Source organism: Xiphias gladius, chromosome 21 (genome assembly GCF_016859285.1).
Source record: "Xiphias gladius isolate SHS-SW01 ecotype Sanya breed wild chromosome 21, ASM1685928v1, whole genome shotgun sequence".
Lineage (NCBI taxonomy): Eukaryota > Metazoa > Chordata > Actinopteri > Istiophoriformes > Xiphiidae > Xiphias > Xiphias gladius.
In genome coordinates, this window is record NC_053420.1 from 26,666,953 (window position 1) to 26,689,473 (window position 22,521).

The window sequence follows — 22,521 nt, forward strand, 5'->3', positions numbered from 1 at the left end:
GGGGCCACACAATAGGGAGCCGCGGGCTGGGCTGCAGGTGAACCCATGCCTTTGTGTGGGGGCCCCTTTAAAAAAAAAAAAGAAAAAAGAAAAAAAAAAGACACAGTTGACGGCTGTTAACCCTTTGACCCCTGCCGGGACTCCGGCCGTGCTATTGAAACAATGGGAGCCTGAAGAAAAGAGGCCCTTTAATTAAACAACAGATAAGTAAACACAGCTATCCAGCGGAAAGAAAGAAAGCTGGCCTTGCTATCAGCCCCTTTATTGTTCTGCTAAATGGAACTGTTTACAGTGCCAGAACAAAGACACAACTCATTTCACATGCCGAAAACAACAATTGCACAAACAATTCAGGCACTTTGTAGTTATTTGGACTTTTTCTTCATTTTACATTTCCCAAGCTGATACCACATGTATTTTATTTTAGAATAAAATAATGTATTTATAAGAACAGTTTGTTTTGGCTTGTATTTCCTGCAATAATACTAAATGTGTATACAGAGTGTACTTACACCGTAGCATGCAACTCGTTGCAATACACTACGTTTGTGTGTATTTGGCCATAAAATCAACCACAGCCGCATAAACTTTTTCCAGGTTTGAAACACTTATACTACAGTTTGGTCTCAGACAAGCTAAAACCACTTACATTAATAGCTAACATTACACCAGCTACACCGGGCAATCCATCCAACTCTATACCAATGAGAGCAATTAGCTGTCATGATATCATCAGACTCTTTAACACCCGTGTGTACTCAGTAAGGGGAAAAGACGGGAGAGGAAAACAGGACCCTGCCACCTACTGGAGATCTTCCTGAACTCACCAGGAGAGAGAGAAGGCAGGATGAAAAGCTTGCCCCCTGTCATTGTGTATATTTTAATCTTCTGAACAATGCTACTTTGTAACATTTAATGTAATCTTAACCTCATGTATATTTTATTCTGTAGTAAATATTGTCAAAATCATAAAAAAATTAAAGGAGTTGCTGATCAGACCTACTTTTAGTATGAACAATAAAATCAGGTTCACAAAGTTGTGCAACACACGTAACAATGAATTACAGGAAAGGCAAGAAGCAAGATTAACACCTCACTTTGTTAATTATCATAACAATAAACACAGAGCTGAATAACAGAGCTCTAAAATACAGCTCATATCAACAGCTATGTATAAACCCTTGGCCAGGGATGAAGGAATGTTCATGGGACGCATTCCAGTCCGCAAACACACTGGTAAAATAAACAGAGCGCCTGCATAACAAGCCACTGCTCTCATCTGCTAATAACTAACAATGAGCTCTGCTAAGCTGGCCTGACCTATATAAATTATTGACTGGGACACTTCAAGTGTCAAAAGTGACAATTCCAATACATATCATAGGCAATAATTAAGTGGAATAAAAGGCGCTTTTATTTTCTATCTGACACCCTCAAGACGGCTCATACAAAAAGACAGTGACATGTAGGCATGTGTCTACAACGGCATTCGCACGCACACACACGCGCACGCGCACACGCACACGCACACGCACACACACACACACACACACACACACACACACACACACACACACACACACACACACACAAATGGTTTAGGCTATGGCCACACTCTTCTCCCCAAGCACTCTCCCTGGGGTGGTATGTCGGCGTATTCTCAATAAAACACCTTCTTAGCAGTAATAGGCCACTGTTCTCATTTCAACGCTCCCAAAGGCCTCATGATAAATTTAGCAGACACACAGTTCAAGCTTCTCCTCTCACACACTGTCTTTCTAATCCATTGCCTCTGTGCCTGCGCTATGTAAAATAATTACACATATGTGTCGATGTGATACACACGCTGTATAGATTTTTTTTTTTTTTTTTTTTTTGTTCCTGTGCGCTGAGAAACATCAATATCCTTGAGCCTTGAACCGGCGTCCCCTGTGATAGTTTACAGAGAGTACTGAGCGATTGTGTTCATGACAGAGTGGATGACATTATAAAATACTCCCATTTCCTGCTTGAGTTAGAGTGAAAGTATGAGTTAATGTCTGGTCTGGCCTGAGCTCTGCTCCGCTTGGCTCTGGCTAAAGATAACGACTCAGCTCCAATTACAAAGCCTTCCCAAAACACTAACACAGCCAGTGAATATGCTGTACCGGCATGCCAACCAATGTCTTACTGCTACCAGAGACAGAGGAGAGAAGCAGAGAGGAAGTGGAGGAAAATACAAAACTACACTCATTCCTTTTCTCGAAAGACTTTGGTGACCCAGACTATTGTCATGAGAAAATAAACACTGTCAGTTTCCCTGTGTGTTAAGTAAATCATTGTTTACTGATGGAGGGAGTCAACAGGGCAGATGTGGGACCTATATAAAGAACAGCTGCTCTGTATAATATTGTCAAGGCAACAAAAATACAAAATTTAGATTCACATCAGTACCATAATGTGTGACCTTTCTATTATTTATTTTTATATATTTCAATATATAATATGTCCCCTATCAAAGTCAAAAGTGACACTAAGCATTTAATTACAGATATAAATCAAACACTTATCTACAGCAACACTTAGACTTGGCGAGGTTCAGAAAGAAGCTGATTTGAGGCAAAAACTGATATTTGGTGCGCCACCCACTAACACTGACACCGCACAGGAGAGTGCTATGTCACTCCTACAGCTGTAAAACAACAGTACAAAAGCCTTTTTGAAAAGGTGGAGCAGTTCCACTGAATTTTATTTTTCTTCAGTTAATTTTTAAACGTCATTCAAGCTACATTTATTTTATATTTGATTTTTTCTTACTCTTGTTCCTAACTCAAGTGAAACGGTTTCATTACTTTTAATACTACTGAGTTTTATTTATTGTTGGTGATGTGTTTTTTGAAGAGCCCTGTTGAAATAAAGTGTATTTCAGTTGTTATGACATGACAGCAAAACTCAACTTTTAACATCTGCAACCTACCGATACTCCCTCTGATATTTGAAATAAGTCATATTTAGAGCAAATGAGGTTATCACCCGAAGCAGAGTGGAGTTACAGTAAGTCACGCCTGAGTCACCATGTTCCTCCTGGTCTATTATATATGGGTTTGGTTATTTACTTTTAATTTCAGCATTCAGGAACACATTGTTTAGTCAGCACATGTGAACTCTGTATTTGCAAAATATTTCCTGAGGTTATATGCCAGCCAGTGTATAACGGAGCTTGTGTTTCAGCATGTACTGTCTAGTGTGGTTTTTCACTAAGTCAAAACAAGAACACTTTTAGGTTTGAGCAACATCGATTTAGGGAGGTGGGGGAATTTCTGCCTTCTCTTGTTTGGTGATTGATTCATCTTTGATTTAAATCAGAAACTATATTAATACACAGAAACACAGTACAGAGTATTTCAAAAGGCAGTAACAATGATTCTTTGGGGGATGTGTATGTAAAAATAACTTGACCACTTAATACGAAGCAACAAATAAGTTTGTATAAAGCCCCTGTTATTTTGACTATATTATACTGTAATTAAATAAGATTTACTATTATAATCAGGCAGATTTGGGCAGAGTACAATCAAGTTTGTCTGTGGGCGGCTCTTGTCATTGCTTTTTAAGGAAGACTCTGTGTAAGGCCCACAGTAAGCCTATGGCACTGCTAACCGCTATGATTAACCGTTTAGCTAACCTTGTCTGTGGTCTTATTAAAACGTTGTTAGCACGTCCTGTTTTCAACACTGACCAATAGAATTCCTCAGAAACATGCCAGGAGGTAATAGATATAGATGAGCAGATATAGATGAGCAGTCTTCCTGGTGATTCTCTCCTACTTTTCATGTGAATTTCTTCAACAAACTAATAAGGAAAAAACTAACGTTATCATGCTTTTATGCTTTCTGTAGTCTGGGTATAACTACATGGATGTTGAGACTGTGCACTGTGATGGTTTAGTGTATGATGTCCAACACAAAAATAAAATACAACTCCAAATAATGTCCTCGTGTAGCTGAAGGCCCTTCTATCTCTGCATCTCTCTCATGCTGTCTGAGTGAGAGAGTATTTCTTTTCCCTTCTTCTAACAAAAAGTGAAAATGGAATCAGAAAGTTGCCAAACTGTCAAAAGTCTGCAACGACACCCAAAGAGAAACTGCATTGTGAGTTAATGCTGACTTGACTGCACCTTGCATAGCTGTTAGTGTTTATTAATGCTATGGTTGACTGTGCATCCATCCATCCTTCCAGCGCTCCGCAAAGGGCATGTGAATCACTCTAAACAACATACATTTGACATCAAGATATAGCGCCAGAGGATGACAAAAAGATACAACAAATTTTAAGGAGACGAGTGTATGTCTGTATCTGGGTGGATGACTGAGGGGGGTGAGGGGTTGAGAGGATTCACAGCTTGAAGGGAAACATCCGGTCTGAACTGAAAAAAGGGTCTTGAAAATGGTAGAGTGGCTCCCAGCACTGAGTCAATTCGACAGTCATCGTCTTGGCTGCGAGAGAGCAACCCCCCCCCCCTGCTTGGTTGTGTGGAAATGGGACAGATGACTTCATTCTGACAGGATTATCCCAAACGTGGTTCTAATCTATACAGTACATATAATACATTTTTACAATATGACAGGGAAAACAAGCGGCAAAAGAGACGGCCTGATCCCCGGGTTCCACGCAAGCATCGGCCTTAGTGTTGTGTTGATCATTCCTGACAGATTTTATCACCTCAAAGCAATGCGCGTGTCAAAATGAAATTTCATTACAGCATCACCTTGAGACTTTTTACAAACACAAAGAGACAAACTCCTTCTGAGGATCATGCACGCAACAATGAATTTGGGGATTTTACACTTTGCAGGCTGACGTGGAAGCTATTCTGAGGTATATATCCCAAAAATATTGATAGCAATAGCACATCCGGGAAGTGAGGAAGCGAAGACAGCAAAAAATTTATATTCAGGAAACCCACAACACTCTTAAACAAATATTGTGACGTTTTGGGTGTCTTACCAAGAGTTAGATGAGATGATCGATACCACTCTCATGTCCCAACGGCTCCATATGACACTAGAATCAGCAGCCAGTTAGCTTAGCTGAGAGAGAGCGTAGCTCTCCACCTACAAGCAACTCCAAAGCTCATTAATTGAGATGTTATATCTAATTTGTTTAATCTGTACAAAAACCCAGTGTGCAATGTGTGAAAACAACACATTGTGGTTTTACTCCAGTGTGATGGTTGTCTGGCAACCTTATGGTGCCAACAAGACTCCAGTCTAGCTGTTTCCCCCTGCTTCCAGTCACTGCGTTAAGCTAGGGTAAACAGCTACAGCTGGTAGCTACACATTTACAGTACAGACATAAGAGTGGTATCAATCTTTTCATTTTGCTCACGGCCAAAAAAAAGAAAAAGAAAAAGAAAAAGAAAAAGAAAAAAAAAGGGTATTTTCCAAAATGGCAAACTAGTCCTTTAGGGTATGGACACAGTTAAGCCACACCAGTTTGAAAGAAGGTACAAACTATGAACACTTATTTTGGTTGATATGAGTTGTTATATCCACATACTCTGTGAATTATCTCGTAATCTTAATCTTGGCAAGTTTAAAGCAGTCGTTAACTAAATCAATTAGAAACTGGCAATGCTTTGATTCCGTTGAGTGTTTTGGGAGTGTGCCACCATTCCTTCTGTCTCTATATGTTCAGCACTCCTTTCTCTTAGTTCTTATTTCCTTTCCTGTCTTTAGTATTATTTCTAGTCTAAAATTTTCAAATGTATTTTAATGTGCACTCCCATTGTCTTGGCCAGGTCTCCCTATGTGTAAAGAGAATCTTTATCTCGAAGCATCTAACCCAGAACATTAATCCAGTCTTGCGCTCACTGTCACCTCGCCAGTGGGCTACCACTGCCGTGCCACTGTGGACCAGTGGCCGACTAGGCTGCGGGAACACCTCGAAATGCTGCCTCAGATCACCCTGCAGCACTGGCTGAGCTCCAGCTGACAGGCTTCGGCCTAGTGCTCTAATGACTTACAGATTGGAGCGCTGTGGTATACATGTGTCAGGACAATGCCATGGGCCTACTGCAAAAACAGTAGGAGAGGGAGAGAAAGAGAGCCGGCGGCTTCTCCCTGTCCTGTCAGACAGCGGCTTGGCCCCTGGATTGTGTCACATCACGCTTCCCCCCAACAGACCACAAATGAAGGATGTGAAGAGCAAACGTGGGGAGGAGGGGCGCTGGAGGGGTACTCTACAACTTAAAAGGCTTTCATCCTGTAAACTGAAAAGACATTATCTTTTGACCTGGAGATGCCCTCTGAGAGGCTGTACACTATGGTGTGAAAACACAGAGAGAGAAAAAGAAAAAGAAAAAAGGAAAGCAGAAGAAGGAAGTGTGGATTGTGGCTTCAGCTAATAATAGCATAGATAAGAAAAATGTCTGCTGCCATAGTTTTGAAACATTATCAGTAGTTTCTTTGTGTCTGAAGAATAACAAGGAATGCACCTTTGACATCTTGGAAATGTTCAATGAAACATTTATCAGATGATACTGAATAGTGTTTCTCATTTAAAAACAAAAGGCCAACACATAATTACGATAAATAAAAAAAACAATGAAACCCATAGGATAGAGATGTTCTTTTACATTAGCATCAAATTCCTTACAAAGGAGCTCTTCATTTTAAGATGAAACATAAAAGCTCTCAAAAGTACATGAAGGGAAGTTATCATTTCTTTTACCCTTCTTTCAACTTGGCAGAATATTTCTGCTCTGACGCACAAGTAAAATCAGCCTTAAACTACAGCTACATTTGTTAAGTCTATCTCTTACTTTCCATTATTCACCCTCTCCTCAAACTGGCCATTCATGCGTTCTCATTACAATCAGTGCAGACGTACTGCAGACAGAAATGTCGTTCACGCAGTGTCCACACAGGAAACTTCAGCTGGCCACTGGCCATGCTTCACACTGTACCAGTGACATGAATAATGAAGGCCAATCTCAGGCATAATTCTGGATGGGAAACAAGCATAATCTCAGCATTACACTGATAGCAAAGACACCATGTTGACACAACATCTTCAGCCCAGCTGAATGCCACATAATCCCCTGTAGGAGGTGGATGCCTACCTAGGCTCCCTTGCAATGAGGTGTAGTTAACCAGCCAAGCTTGTGAGCAACGCCACAAATGAGCTTCAATTTCCCCCTCCCCCCACCTTGGTGCTGGTGGACTATCAGCGAGGGTCCGACAGTGTTGTTCCTAATTACCTATTTCTCCACTCCTGATCCTGCAGCTGGCATAATTAGTTACCTGGGGCTGCAATCCAATTTGAAGTGATGACAAGAAAGTGATCCATGAAAAAGTAATAAGTTAAATCCAATTTCAGCCTGCCTCTAATTAAATGCACATGGAACTAATGAGTCAAACCCTACCATTTCACTGATAATGGTAATTAGCGGGGTGGGAGTTGCCGGCACTCGTTGTCGTGCCACTGTAGGTGTGAAGCGCAAAAGGTAAAAGTGGCATGGATTCTTTTAATTACACGTGTCATTCTGTCAAGGTAATTTACTGGCTTTTTGACCAGTCAAGTATGTTTAGCTGCTTTCCAGCCTGCGTAGCAGCTGTTTGTATATCTAGTCTGATTAAAGCACCTCTGGGCAGCAGAGTATACAGCGGAGGCATCTTCAGGCATGGGTGGGCGGTGCAGGGGTGAGGTGGGTATGGGGGGCACCCCTGTTGGAGATATAAAACCAAAGAGCGATTTAATACTGATCAAGGATTCTGAGGCTTGTTTGACTCATTTTTTTTTCCCCCTTTACTACTCTATGCAGGTCATTTTTTTCAGATGTTCTGTATATACTGTGCTTCATTATTTTTGATTTGAATAAGAATGAGTTGGAAAGTGAGTCACATCTCCAAATGAGTAAAAGTCTTTCTGCACATCTCCTTGTGCCTAATGGGAAGACCGCTGAGATGAATGGAGCCTCGTCTGCAGATCAGGTGCTTTTATGGGGTGTCAGCTTACTACACAGCCTCATAATTGTTGGATCATGTCTTTTGATGACCCAGTCCAGCTCAACAGAGAATCATTATCCAGGCTGTGTGATGGAGATAGTGAATGTTCTGTGTGTAGAGGGCTCCTCTAAGCATGGGTTTGTTCTTAAAAGAGGAAGTGAGATGAGACTCAGACTGTTACCCTCTGGCGCTTCACAAAATGTGTTTGTGAGAGAGAGAGAGAAAGAGAGAGACGTGTGAGGAAAAAAAAAAAGAGACAACAAGAGAAATCTCACCAGCAGAAAACCATGAGTAGAGAAATAAAAAAACTAAAAAAACAAATGTAATACATCCTCACACAGAACAGCAGTGTGATGTTTATGTTTGAACACTTGGCTTTAAACCCTATGTGTATGTGGTTAGAGTGTGTTTAATTAGCAGAATATGTAATTCAGAGATAAACAAACACTTGTCTGGACCTGTGGCTTTTTCATAATGACGGTTTCAGCTCAGCAAAATGTAACATACAACATTAGAGAGCAGACAATTTATGGTGTTAGTTAGATACTACAGCAAGCCTGTGCTCTCTTCACAAGAACAGGGCAGGAGAGGGGAGGGGAAGGGATGTGGGGGGAAAGGGCCCGACTCTCTTTTCAATAGCTGAGTGACAGCTTGGCCAAGCTCTCTGTATACATTAATAAATTAGAATTTTAATTTTGTCTTTGTCTGCAGGAGATGGTCTAGTACTAGCACTATGTACCAACAACTGGCTGCACGCTGGAATCTGCCGTTGTGGTCCCCTCTGTTGACCTCTGCAGCACAATTCCCTGCCAGGCTGGGGAAACTGTTTAGTTTGATCCTTTCAACTTATTTCAATCCCGACAAATATGCACACAACTGAAAGGTCATCACAGTCATATTTCATCCTCTGGAGCTATTCTGAAGACATCTGCACAACAAAGAGGCCTTTTCACAACCTGACATTAGACCTAGCTGCTACAATAGCTCATTAAAAAGGGTCCCCAATGGGATAATAAGGGTATTAAATATTATATATATACACATATAGAGGAAAGGGCCTCCGTATTAATTACCAAATATGCCCTGAAGTCGTTTGCAATTTCACACTGACACAAACAAATGCTCCTTGTTCAAACATTGATATACATCTTTGAGGTAGCTGATCTGAAATTAATGTAAATAATGCATCAGATATGCCGCAGTGTTTTTTTTAAAAGCAGAAAAAGATTTTAAAAAAAAATAATAATTTTTTTTCCTGCTCTTTTTTCTTTGCATCACAAAGGCAGTCCAAATAACTGTCCAATAACCTCTTTACTTCTCCCAACCTTCACACTTTTCACCTCCTCACTTTTATTTAATCGCACTCTCAGCCCTCCACCTGGATCACCCACCCCTCTTGTGGGCTTCTCCATAGCACCTCCTGCTGCCAGTGGTAGGGACCTGCCTCCTTTTTTTATTTCTGCTGTGTGTGTGAGGAAAGGCAAACAGGGAAAGCATGGAGCTTCCTCTGCATGGCCAGACTCACTTCTCTGTGGGAGGAATGCGGCTTTCTCGCTTCTCTCTTTTTCTTCTCCCTCATTTCCACACTTTTCCCTGCTTTTACCGAGAGCGCACACCTCCTAAGCTAAGTGATGCTGCCAACAACACCTCCTGCTGCTGGTGGTAGGGACCTGAAATTTCGATTGACCGCGCAAACTGATGTGTATGACTGCACTGGAATGATCTCGGCACTACTGGATGAGCTCATGTGATCTGAACTGGACACACAGAGCTCTTTCTAACAGTCGGGCCTATATATTTCACAACAGCACCCATATCTACATCGTGCTGCTTCTAATGTTCTATGTCAAGATTTAGATGACACACGGTTGATTACGTGTGTGTTTGTGTGTTTGTGTGTGCGTGCTGCTAAATCACACATGATGCGTGAGCATACATAACTGCAAATGTTGCACTGCCAATTTTAATTTCCTGTTTGTGAACTTACTCTAGTGCTTGGCTTTTTTCGCACACTGTGTTCTAGAGAGAGTTGCAAAAGTTCACTTCTTTTTTTTTTATTCAAGCAACCACAAAGTCAAATAACTGAGCCATCTGATAATCATGAGTTAATAAATAAGGGAGTTTCTGAGAATGACAACATAGTTACAGTACCTGTAGGCTTTGCTGCTTGTCATTGGCTTTGGGGGATTTGCGGCCAGTGTTTTGTTGAGACAGCAGTTGATGTGACTGGGGCTGTTGTTGCTGCTGCTGCTGCTGCTGCTGCTGCTGAAGGAGTATCTGCCGAGCCACTTGGAGAGCCTAACAGAGAAATAAGAAAGAAGATTTTTTTTAAAGTCCATTAGAAATGCCCTTGAGAACACTTTAATGCCTATTATCAGAGCAGATGTATCCCCTTACAACAAACCCTTAATTTTGCCTTCTGATAGATAACAAACAAACATCACAGACGATCTTTTCATACTCTCCCATTAACTCATACAGCTATGGCTGGCATAAACACTTTCTCCACAAACAGACAGAGAACAATGATCAGATGTCAAAACAAATTCACAGACAGAAAGAAGACAAAAAAAATCAACTGCAGCCATCCAGAAGAAATATTTATCTGTTGATGACTTGCACTAACAGCAAACACAAATTGTCAAAGACACTAATCAGTACTTTTGATCCTCCTTCAGCTCAGTCAAACTCCCCTCTAGAAAGCAAATAAAAGCCTTTGTGGCTGCTTCAAATATCTGTTAAAGGACATGGCCTTCTCAGTGGAAAACAAAATACATTGCAGTCACATGTTTATTACTCCAGCTACTCCCTTTTCCCTTACGATAAATAATCAAACATGCCATCCAGAGCAAACAAAGCTGGAGAGAGCTGGGGGAAAAAAACACAGAGGTCTTGAAAACGGTCAGCGATACCAAGAAAAGCAAGCGTTGTGTTCCCACAGTGAGCTGGCCAGCTTCACACCTCCACCAGTAAACCATCTGGGTAAATAACTGGCCTCATTCTTTCCATGCTCCTCAGACGATTGCTCCCACTAACAGACAGGGGGCACGTCCAAGCTCATCTCACAAGCGGACAATCTATCTAAGTTCTCCAGTCAATTATTTTAGAAGTTAAGAAACTGTAAACGTAAATAGTAGAATGTTTAACAAGAAGATAGTGAGAGAGAGCACAGAGCACAAAAAGAGGTAAAAAGTTACAGCGACGTGTGAACAAGTGAGTGAAACCTGTGAAAGACTGTGTGACAGTAAGATATCTACAGAGAACGAGCAAACAGAAAGCTCTGTGGCCTGATGAAGAGATGGAAATAACTTTGAGAATTGGTTTAAGTACCAGTAAAGTCAGACAATACTTTAAGGCAGACAGAGGGAAGAGACAGTTAGGGGGTTGGAGTGAACAGCTGTATGATGGTCTGTGTGTGGGTGTATGTACTGACCCTCACAAACACACGGTTGTCAGATGACATCATGAGGCATAAATATGACCGCAAGCTACAAAGGGGCCAAGTGCCTGGCATTTCACCATGCTTAACTTTGAAGTACATAAATTTTCCTTCTGTCTGTCTGTCTCCGTCTTTCTCTCTCAGCTCTTGTCTACAGATAAATGACACTAGGACAACATATCTCACTCTGCATGTCTAATTGTCCTCTGCTTTGAAATTTTTGGAGGGGAACCCCCCTGCAAGCAGGTACACTCATCAAGAAAGTGCATAAATTGAAACTAAGAACTATGTGAGCAAGATTCCCTCCCACGCATGATGGCAATATTTACTTTACCTATCTTTCATTTTAGGCATTACGTATTTTTCTCCAGAGCAACTTTCAATCTGGTTGAAAAATAAAAACACAACTTCAACTGAACTGACATCGGGAAGTGATCGGAAAAGTACAACGCATGATTACATTGTGAGATTGTCTCCTGTAGTTATGCAGAGCATGATGAAATTTTTTCATCATGTTGCAAAGCCCTTTATTGATAAATAAAAGCAATATTTTAAAATGCTAAAAACTGTTCACATTCAAAAGGGCCTTTTGTTTGATTAATTAATTAAAGGTTATTCAGTTTTTGTCAATTGTAACATTTTATTGGGAAAATTCACCTTCATTTCCACTCACATTACAAAAGAAAAAAAAAAAAAAACAACTAATAATAAACCTAAAAAGAAGATATTGCAGCAACAACAACATTTATAACAGAATTCATAACATCAATATAACTTTGGTAAGGTAGTGTGATTATTTTGTATGAGCAGCTCTGATAATCTGCAAATGATTAAACAATGACATGTTAATTTTTTGCTATAGCATCATAAACTTAAATCTTAGTTTCAAGTGACTAAAATAGATTCTTACTCTGAAACACTGATAATTCACAGGAAATTCAAACGAAAAAGAAAAGCTGTAACAAAATCATTTACAACGCCCAAGGCGTGGTATTCCGGGCATATTGAAGAGTAAACAAAGTTCGCTGTTTTCGTTCCCCCGTAACTGATGACACATGCAGTGAAATGTGTGTGCGGTGTGTCTGGGTTTACAACCGAGGGTGTTGGAACAACAGTTGAGTCAACAGGATATGATAGGAAGTTCAGACAGTAATGGATGAAGAGACACATTTCTGGGAAGCCTTCCCTCACTGTCATCTTCAAAAAAAGCGGACTGTAAACTTGGCTCAATGATCAGTTACTACAAGTAGATGCAAAAACTATGACACTGCCATAATGGGATGTTAACAACTACATTCATATTTCAGTATTCATGACAGCTGTAATATAAACATAGAGCAAATCATTTCATTATGTTACTTAATGCAAACAGGACCCTAGTTTGACCACCACTGTGTCAAGATGCGTGACTGTGTTTGAACTACTTTTTTTTTTTCCAAGTATTGTCTTTGTTTATATCATTTATTAACAGCAGAAAAGCTACATGCTATAGGATCGCCATGACTGCCTTAAGGTAATGCCTAATGCGTTAGCCTCCAGCCTAAAGTAGAGTCACATGACAATCTAAACAATGATGGCATTTTGCAACAATACATGAAAATGTAAAAATGAACAAAGCGTCCTGCTATTCATGTCAAGACGTTCGTCAAATTGTAGTTTTCCAATTAAAGTGAGGGCAATAATTATGTGATCATGCACTATGCAAGACATAGTCAATGATAGTCTTGACATAGGCAGATTAGCTGAAATCACACTGCTGCCTGACAGCACATGCTTGGAAATGTTGACGTAATAACTTTAAAATGTGACTTTTGAAAGCCAAAGATACAAGATGAGTAATTGCTGTTGTTGGTATGAAATATAATGAGACTAAAAGGCGACTGGGCTGAAAACCTGTGTTAGGAGGTCCGCTCCATGCTTAGGAATGTTATTGTCCTGTTTGTATTTTAAAAAGGCCACTGGAGCTGGCATCCCTTCGAGCGGTCTAATGCTGGGCTAAAATAACCTATTGTGAACTTTCACTGCAATGTTTACACAGCACCCACTCCTCTATTGCAGAACACCCCCCCTCCCCGGAATATATCTTCTTTTGATCTCGCATTCAAAGGACTGGACGCTTGATAGACATGCAAGTGTAAGAACTGCTCCAGAAGAAATGTGATAAACTGGAAACCGATGACAGGTGCAAGGCTTTCAATGCACAGAGAAGCCAAACAGTGCAAATCAAGTGACAGATCAGCTTAAACTGACAAGTGACAACGTTACAGTAGGCTGTCGTGAGAACTACACTGTACACGTGGTAGACTTTATACTTTTTATTGTATAAAGAGTAAAATGTGTAATCACTGAGATTTACTTAAAAATAAGGACAGAGAAAAGAAGGATTTGTGATATTGTGTTTCGATACATAAATTGGATTTGTGTAGTTTTCATCATCCTCTGCTTCAGCATACAAGACTACAGTAGACCTGTTATAATCTCAAAGTGAGATTTTTTTGGGGGAGCAAGCTTGTTACTGGAATAAGAACACAACTGCTGAAACAGACGCCTACATCCACACACCAGGCATACATTCATAGTCTGTGTGTCTACATGCACACAGATACACACGCACACACCATGGAGGGAGTGAACCCTCCAGGTGCTTTTGATTAGAAAACACCCTCCAGCACATGACTAGGTTTTATCAGCAACAAAAAGACTGCAATTTGGTATCCTTGTCATTTGCAATCCTCTTTTATTTTCCCCATTTCAAATGTGTTCATAGTTCACACCCTCTTCCCCCTGTTAGCGCAACTTCCTCAATAAACAACAGGCGTTTTATCTGCATCTACTTTCACACCGTATTAGTGAATAGAGGCAGGAGCGTCTCTTATGTCCCTGGGCTATCACGCTGTGATAAGGGAACTGCTAAGTACTGGATGTCTTTATGTGCAGTCTGCACATGTGGATTATTTACAGGCTTTGGGGTTTCCTGCTGCTAAAGCCAGCTTTGGGTGCATTACAAATCCCAACTCTGAGCATTGCCACACAGTCAAGTCTGCGCTCTGCTGAATCTCTCACTGCACTCTCACTTTTCCCACAATGACATAAACCAGACATATTTCATCTATGATTCTCTCTGTTCTCTCTTTATGCAACTTTACTGACCAACAGTAACAATCAAAAAGAGTACCAACAGCCCAAATCCGAGGGAGGCATCCGAATCGCTCCATTTGCTTCAAACGTGACAGAAACGCACTGCTCACATTACATTTTGTAAATGACAGACGAACAGCAAAGGAATTTGACAGAAGTACCAGAGAAAATAGCTACGATGTGGGTAAATGTGATAGGGAAAGAATTCAGGGGGGAATCATTCAGAGTGTCTCCATCGGGAGTCGGACAGTGGGAAAAGACAGAGCCAGCGGTGTTTGTTCAGACCTAACAACAGAGAGACCTCGTCCTCCTGCCACAGCTGGGGAAGACCTTGAACGTGAAATGGTTTCAAGCAGATTGCTCTTAATTGCTAGAAGATGTGCAAGCAGGTGCAACCGGATCCCTGCGGCCACTCACAGAAAAGGAGAGGGAACGAGATGTGCATCTGTTTGTGTGTTTCCATACTTCTGTGTGTGGGTGGGTGTGCTTCAGTTTATTTACACAGCGGCCATGTTTCGCAAGTCTTTATTGCGCAGGAGAGTGTAGCTCAGAGACAGCCAGCAACAACACGACTAATAGGTTAGCTCTTAATGTAGTCCAGCTCAGTAGACACCAGCCCCTCTGGTCTCACTCTACAGCCTCTGTGGGGTTTCAACACCCGAGGCCTAAATGTCAAGGTTATCAGCTTGACTTTCTGACTGATCGCATGTCTCAACTCACCTGACATTTGTCACTTCTGCTGTTTCCTTTTCAAAGCTAAGGCACTCTGCTCCTCAGCCGTAGCCTAACCAAGCCAAGAGACCAGGTTCTTCTCTCACCAGCTTCTCCACATAATTTGATAGCGCGTTAAGCTAATGTAGTGTCCTTCCACAGGCAGCACAAGAAAGCAGTTATCCAATCATTTCATAAATTATATAAGCTATTATAGCCTGTGGCAATGAAATTGGTAAAGCTGGGGGTATAACTGATCCTATATTCACTATATGACTGATAGCAGATACAGTGTTAGAGAAGTGTTGACTATGCAGACATGTAGTTATGGAATTCACTTGGAATACTGTCATTTTAATTGAAATGCATATGATTTTTTAAATTTTTTGGCAGGGGGTGATTTTTAAACATGTAAGCGGATAAGCAGTGAGGATCATGTCTATTTATATTAATTGCATTTTTTTCTTTCTCTTTTCCTCAGTAATACAGACGTTTATCTGCAATGCAAAGCAGGGGAAAGTCTGGTTTCCCAGTAAGTATATAATTAATGCCATTTCCAAAAAGCCACTCCACATGGAAAACGGCCCTGATGCTCAAACCTTGCGCATTACAGGGCTCTCGCAACAACACTTTCCAGTCTGTGTTTAGATTTCCAAACTAATTCATGTAGAATACATAAATAAATCAACGTTTTATACCCACTTCAAACCATTAGATTCCCTTCCTTCTCTGCACTTTTCAACTAATCTATTAATATTTATGACAACACTAAACATTTCAAATATCCACGTTTAAACAATAAGGGAGTGTGTGCACTTACATAAGACAAAATCTGCCTTCAATCTTTTTTTTTTTTTTTTTGGTTCAACACACCTCCCTGTAACCCCCCCTCGGTCCCGTGCTGTAACAGGTAATGCAGTGCCCTGACAAATGTTTTTTGGAGGAAAATATGACTAAGAAAGACAAGACGAAAGCAAAGTTATTAACTGTGAGTGGAGATAGAAGAGAAGGGGCTGTGAAGCAGGACTGATGATGGAGGGAGTGGAGTGAAAAGGGGGGAGTGGGGTCAGACAGATGGAGGAAGAGAATAAGAGTGTGAAACAGAAAAGAGAGATAAAGGGGAGATAACGAGAGAGGAAGAAAAAAACAGAATGTAGCGGAGGGAAGGCAGAGGCTGCAGGAGGTGCAGAAGGGAGGGTAAACAGTGCCCCAACCAGGCGGTTAGGGCGCTCGGAGCCTGGTACAGAGGGGTTACCCCCCACCCCCCCCACCCCCCAGCCTAGCGAGGTCAGCTCAGCTATGCTGGCCTGACAGCTTCCGTTTGCTGTGTGCTCGGCGTTTGTTTGGATTCCCCAGCCTTGCTTAGCCAGCAGCTTAACAACAGATGGCTAAAGAAGGCCTCTATTCAGAGTGGTCTGGATCAGAAAATCACACCAAGGAAAGTACACAAGCTGCAGACAAAACACACAGACACACCACAAGCACGCACATGCAAATTACATGGATTGTCAGAGTTGCACATGCTGCAAATGGGAAAACAGCAAATAAGGTGCTGCTCGTTGCAAACAGTTATTTCATTACCCACAAAAACGCATGCAAAGACACATGCAACACCATGCAAGTGAATACGTACACATGTACACTGTTGTCTGATTATACAAAACAACTTCCTGGGATGATTCAATAACTGAGCAGATCTCAGTGCAAGCCTTTCCGTACCCCGCCATTATTAAACGAATACTGTGTTTATTACAGCTTTAGTGTGGTGTAAACTCATAAACACCCTCCCAGAGTACAAGAGGAGCTGTCAACTAAATATTGTTTCTCTCATGAGTCGCTCTTCCACCTCAATTACGCCTTTCAACTTCACAGGCTCAGTATGATAAAGTGGCAGTAAAAATCATTCACATTAATACACCATTGTGCATCTGCTGCTAAAGGTAATTAAAGAAGTAAATGACTCATAAGAATAGACATATTAGCCGCAAAATGAAAGGCAACTGGGCTGCCTCATGAAAATATGTACCATTAAGATACTGCATTTTCATATTGGGGTAATCAGCTCCACTAGCCTGATGCTGATTTAATCCACTCCAGTGGAAAGTCTATCAGCGCACAGCCGCGTGTCACTGTCTCTCTTATGTCTACCCACCAAGAGCCAGGCATTCTACTTTAGCATTGCCTGTGAATGACTCCACTAAAGGAAGGAGGTCAAACACAGGCAAATCAGTCGGAGAAGCAAAGCTTAGGTGTCATTTAGAGGCAGATGGAGAGAAGAGACAAAAAAAGGAGCGAGAAGAGGATAAAATGAGCTAAAAAGAGAAATGAAAAAAAATAAGAAGGCAAAATCACAAACGATCTGGGAACAATGCAGCAGGAAGATCTCAGTAGCCCTCTCTCCCTGACCTTAGCTTTTTGTTCTGAGCATATGATGCCTCAGGATGCCCACCACTGAATACGGCGATAATATCCGTCAAGTTGATAAAGCGGGAGGAAAAGAGCAGAGGCATGCCAACTGTGCTGGGTACTTAGATGGACTGTTAGAAAACACCCGCTCCTCCGATTGCATCTTTGGTGGAAGTGTTGCATCACTTCCACGGGGAGTGTTGTGCTTGGGAAAATGGGCGCTTCCAAAAACCCAGCGTGAGACTTAGAATACTGTGAGCAGATTTTATCATGCTTGAATGATATTGTTTAGAATGGGAAGATCTATCTGCCTTGGTCTCATAGACGGAGGACTCAACATTATTGATACGCTCGAGACATCCGGGATAGGACCCATAAAACCTCCTAAATCTTCCAATTTAGTTGTGGTGAATATAGATGAATGTAGTCTGCACACAACTATATGATAGTGCTTGAAGAGGGAAAGAGAGATGAGACAGTTGCCATAGTCATGGAGCGCTACAGTGCTTGGTGCCCTGTGTTGTCTGCTGACCACTCTACAGCCTCTACACCATAGGGCATGTTGATTAACTCTGTGCAGATGCAAAAGTAACTCATCTTGATGAATAATCCTGCTAATCAGTGAAGCAGACAACACGCGTGACACTGCCCAAAGCAAATTTTGGCTGCTCCCTTTAAGATGGATCTGTAATGACATCTGCCCAAAACAGCAGACGAATATCTGCTCCTGCTGATTTAATCAAGAAACAACAAAAAAATCCTTCTTGTCCCTCTACGGTTTTATGTATCTTGTAACAACCTTACCATAGTCTTTATGGTGAGGCTTTCTGTGGTTCGCGACTGTACAGCTTTTCCCACTGATGCTCACTGCCTTGAACTGTCCTGACCTGAGACCTAACACATCATGGGCTGCTGCAGGAAAATTCCCAGTGCGCGTGTGTGTGTTATCTGTGTGTGTGTCTGTGTGTGTTTTTCTGTGTGGAGCGAGAGTTCCTCCGAAGGAGAGGATTCTCTATAAATCACAGGCAAGTCCAATTGGCTATGGATTGAGTTGCAGCGGGGAGAGACAGCTCCCTGGGAATAGCAGTGTCTCTGTTGAAGTCATTCCAAGATGGGTAATATGATCATATGCCGCCAGGAATAAAGGACGGGAAGGGAAAAGGAAGAAAAAAAATCTGATTGCTCCGGCCATAAAGAGGAGTAATCTCCAGCAGAGTCCAGACACATCACCCGTCACACTGGACAGTAATGTATTACAGTCTCACAGGCAGATGATTTGACACATGGTGGGGCCTCACTTTTTTGGTGGTTCACAAACTGCTTCTTCTCTTATTCCAGGAATTATTAACCTTCATTGGCTTGGTAGGAAGATGTGGAAGTTGTATGGAGAAAAAAAAAGATTGACAGCTCTGGTGCCACGGAGGATGAGGACCCTCGCTCTCTCAATTCGGTAACATAGCCATCTTGCAGCATAGACAACTAGGCTTATTTAGAGTTATACAATGCTTCATTCCAAAATCATGTTTCATCTGAACATAGCTTATCGTGTATTGTTTAAAGCACGTGAAGTTAAGGGACGCATCAAATAACTGCTAAAATAACTGCTGGCTTCTGACCGACAGGATTCTTTTTCATTTAAGCAAATGCAATCAAAGAGATGCAAGTGCCAACAGTCTAAGGATGTCGTACAACAAAACCACCTAGTTGAGGTTCCTCTGGTGACAAATGAACCACGGCCTACAGCAATGATGGTAACTGAAGAATCCCCTAGCCATAAACTGTATGGTTAAGCAAGATGAGCTCAAAAAACTTGACAATCCAGCAGAGCAGTCACCCAAAGTCCAACCCCAAATGTACATGAGGCTAAAATTGGCAGGTAGTTTAACCAAGAAAACTGTTTAAGGTTACACAACCACCTAAAGCTGCAATTCAATTTACATTCAATGTCACCTGTTGCTGAAAAATACCTGACTTGCACTAAATTTTCACAAGACTCACTCTCAAGAAAAACTAGCTGATTAATGAACCTGAAAATCACACATTAATGGTGAAGCCCAGTAGAGAACGGTATTCCATCCCCATCTTTGATTAAGCATTTGGCAACCGTTCAGAACTGAGCACTTGAAACAGGAAATAAATGTAATGAAGATTAACAAAGAGGGGAAATGCTGAACATTTGGTGCCATTTCTAGAAACTGACGGTAAGGCCACCAACACAGTTAACCATTTAGTGACAAATTCATGGTTTTGAGTTCCTTTAGCTTTAAGGCAATGCCTGATCTCCAGTTGTTTAAGCACAGTCTATCTACCACTCATGATAAAATGTTAGTCACTCGTACACCCGGACTTGAGATTAGACAGACCAACCACATTCATAGTTCACAATTCTGATTTACAATTGGTCTTTCATTTCAGCCTTGTTCTGCAGTGTTTATGGACTAACAAGTCATGGAAAAAAAGTCCTTTGAGTGTAAGCACTTTTCGAAACATTAATTAACATGCAGGGTGCACTGTGGTGACAGAATTGGCCGCCCTCAATCTGCCTGAGCCACCTTCAGCTTTAGGCGCCGAGACCTGCGAGCTGCAGGCTTCAATAAATGTCGCAGGAGAAGATGATCACAGCTCAAATTAACTTATGCACTAAGCTCGAAGGGCTTACATAAACATGTGATGGAAATATTAAACCAAGACAAACTAAGGAAACAGTGAGGGGAGAAAAACTATGGTTAAAAAAACAGGTCCTGACTTGAACACCATTTAAATTAGTGCAGTTGGGTGAGTAATTTGTCCAGATGTTGAGTTTTCACTGATGACGGAACATTGCATATATACAATAAATCACCTCCACCCCAGTTTTTCAGAAAGAGCTACTTAATAGTAGTTGGTGTGAATAAGAGGTAAAAGTAAAATGCAGGTGGCAGAAGTAGCCCAGACAACAAGCACTGCAGGAACCAAGGGCATGTGGGCTATAGAACTGCTGGGGTGGTGGGCGGGGGAATGACAGACTGCTGTTCAACTCCATTAGCTGCTATGTGAGAGGGGTGCATCTAGCAGCACACGACCTGTGAAGAATCTTAGATCTCACTCTATCTTGGAATGGGGATTGCCGCATTAATTCTAGGAAACTGTAATCTCTCAAGCAAATCAAATTACTCTCATTAAGCGCAAGAAGAAAACTGCCTCTGTAATAAGTATGTATAAAAAGTATTTATTACCAATAATCACCTCTTTAATATGAGCTAGCTTACAACGGCTTTTATTTTTGCTGATTAAGTTTAAAAATGGGGAAACAAGGAAGGGCACATGCTCACAGACGCATACACATGGCATTTACAGACACACACTTTCAAACGCGTGCAAACACACACACACTAATACACAGCTCATGGAGTTTATGAGAGCGGTTGATACAGTGATTAAAGGGGAGGGTAGAGGGATACAGTGCTTGAGGGCCTTGGAGAGGACGTGCCTCACCTAGTCATAAAAACACACCTCTGTCTTTAAGCCAGCACCAGAATCGCTCTCTGTAGGTTCACTTGGAGGTGAATCGCTAAAGAATTTACATGCAAAGTAGCACATGTCATCACCCAGACAGTGCACTTGCTCACGTAGAGTTACGCGGTAACACGGCAATACAATCACTGACCACCACATATTTGCAACGGTTTGTGAGGTTGACAGCCTGACCCAGGGCAGACACTCACAGAACAATGCTGTTTCCGAAATACACACAGCTGCTGCAGAGTGTTTTTTTTGCACTTTTTCATTTGCATAATTTGTGTATCTACAAGCCTAACTGTTCCACCAAACAGCCAACAGTATGTTAATGCTATGCATGCATGGTTTTTAAACAGTAAATAAAGCTAAATAACACTGTTGGCATAATGACTCTGGTGGGAGGTGAAGTCTTTGCTCTTCTTCCAGGATATGACATCATTCCACAAAGTGCATGCTGCCAACTATAATTGCCTTGCTGGTAAATGGAGGAGACACAGATTCCCTCCCTCCCTTTTTTTAGTATTAGATTCTTTATTCACATAACCAATTAACTACATCTACCGAAAAAAAAAAAAAAAAAAAAAAAAAAAAAGGACAGTTAACAAAAACACATCAAAATGGGCGATAAAAACAATTTGCCTCCACAAAATCAATTAGAATTAAGGGTCAGTGGGTCATTCATTTGCTGCTTCAGCATAATTACCTGTTTTTCTTCCCCTCATTTACTTCTTTATTCAGCTGGGACACCAATGTCCCCGCAAACCAAGAGAACACACTTTTTGTGATTATTCAAATTAAACATTGATTCCTGTGAGAAAACGTCTGTCAAACTACAATGCGGCAAAGCCAATGTGCTCCAAAAAACAAAAGTCCCCTGAAGCAACATGAGCAAATTCTATTAGATGTCAGCCTACATACTGTAAATTCCAATTCGACTTGCCCAATTAGGGAATAAATAAATAAAGAAATAAATAAATAAAGAACCAGATTTGAAATCACGATTTGATTTTGTGGAATATGAACTATGGTGAAAATATGCTCAACCGCCTGCACCTATGCCTCCATTTGATATGAATGCTTGGCAAGAGGACAGGTTACAGCAGTACTGCTTCCCTGTAGCTACAAATCCCTGCTGGTGCTTCTTTGACTGTCTATCAAAGAGGCCGCATCCACTCCTGTCTGTCCTGTTTGCTGTGATTCATAGTAGGGAGAAGGGGGGCGGATGAGACAGAAAGGAGGAGGATCATGGCTGACTGTAGATATTCTTTCTCTCTTTTGAGGAAAGCTGTAAAGACATTTATAAACTCCATTGCTCCGATATAAAGTAAAAGGTGTTAGTCT

General features: G+C 41.3%; 1 protein-coding gene across 7 annotated transcripts in view; it reads right to left on the reverse strand.

Annotated features, from left to right (window-relative positions):
- The window catches only part of foxp1b (forkhead box P1b), a 150,061-nt gene that overhangs the window by 43,790 nt on the left and 83,750 nt on the right, over positions 1-22,521 (reverse strand). For 6 of the 7 annotated variants that reach the window (XR_005709800.1, XM_040159141.1, XM_040159144.1 and 3 more), the window contains one exon: positions 10,140-10,286. Coding sequence is in view for 5 of the 7 variants with exons in the window: in XM_040159141.1 (XP_040015075.1) it covers positions 10,140-10,286 (147 nt within the window). In the remaining 2 variants the exon portion in view is untranslated. Of the gene's footprint in view, positions 1-7,283; positions 7,351-10,139; positions 10,287-22,521 lie in introns of those variants that run through there. The other variant, XM_040159145.1, reaches the window with a different exon arrangement.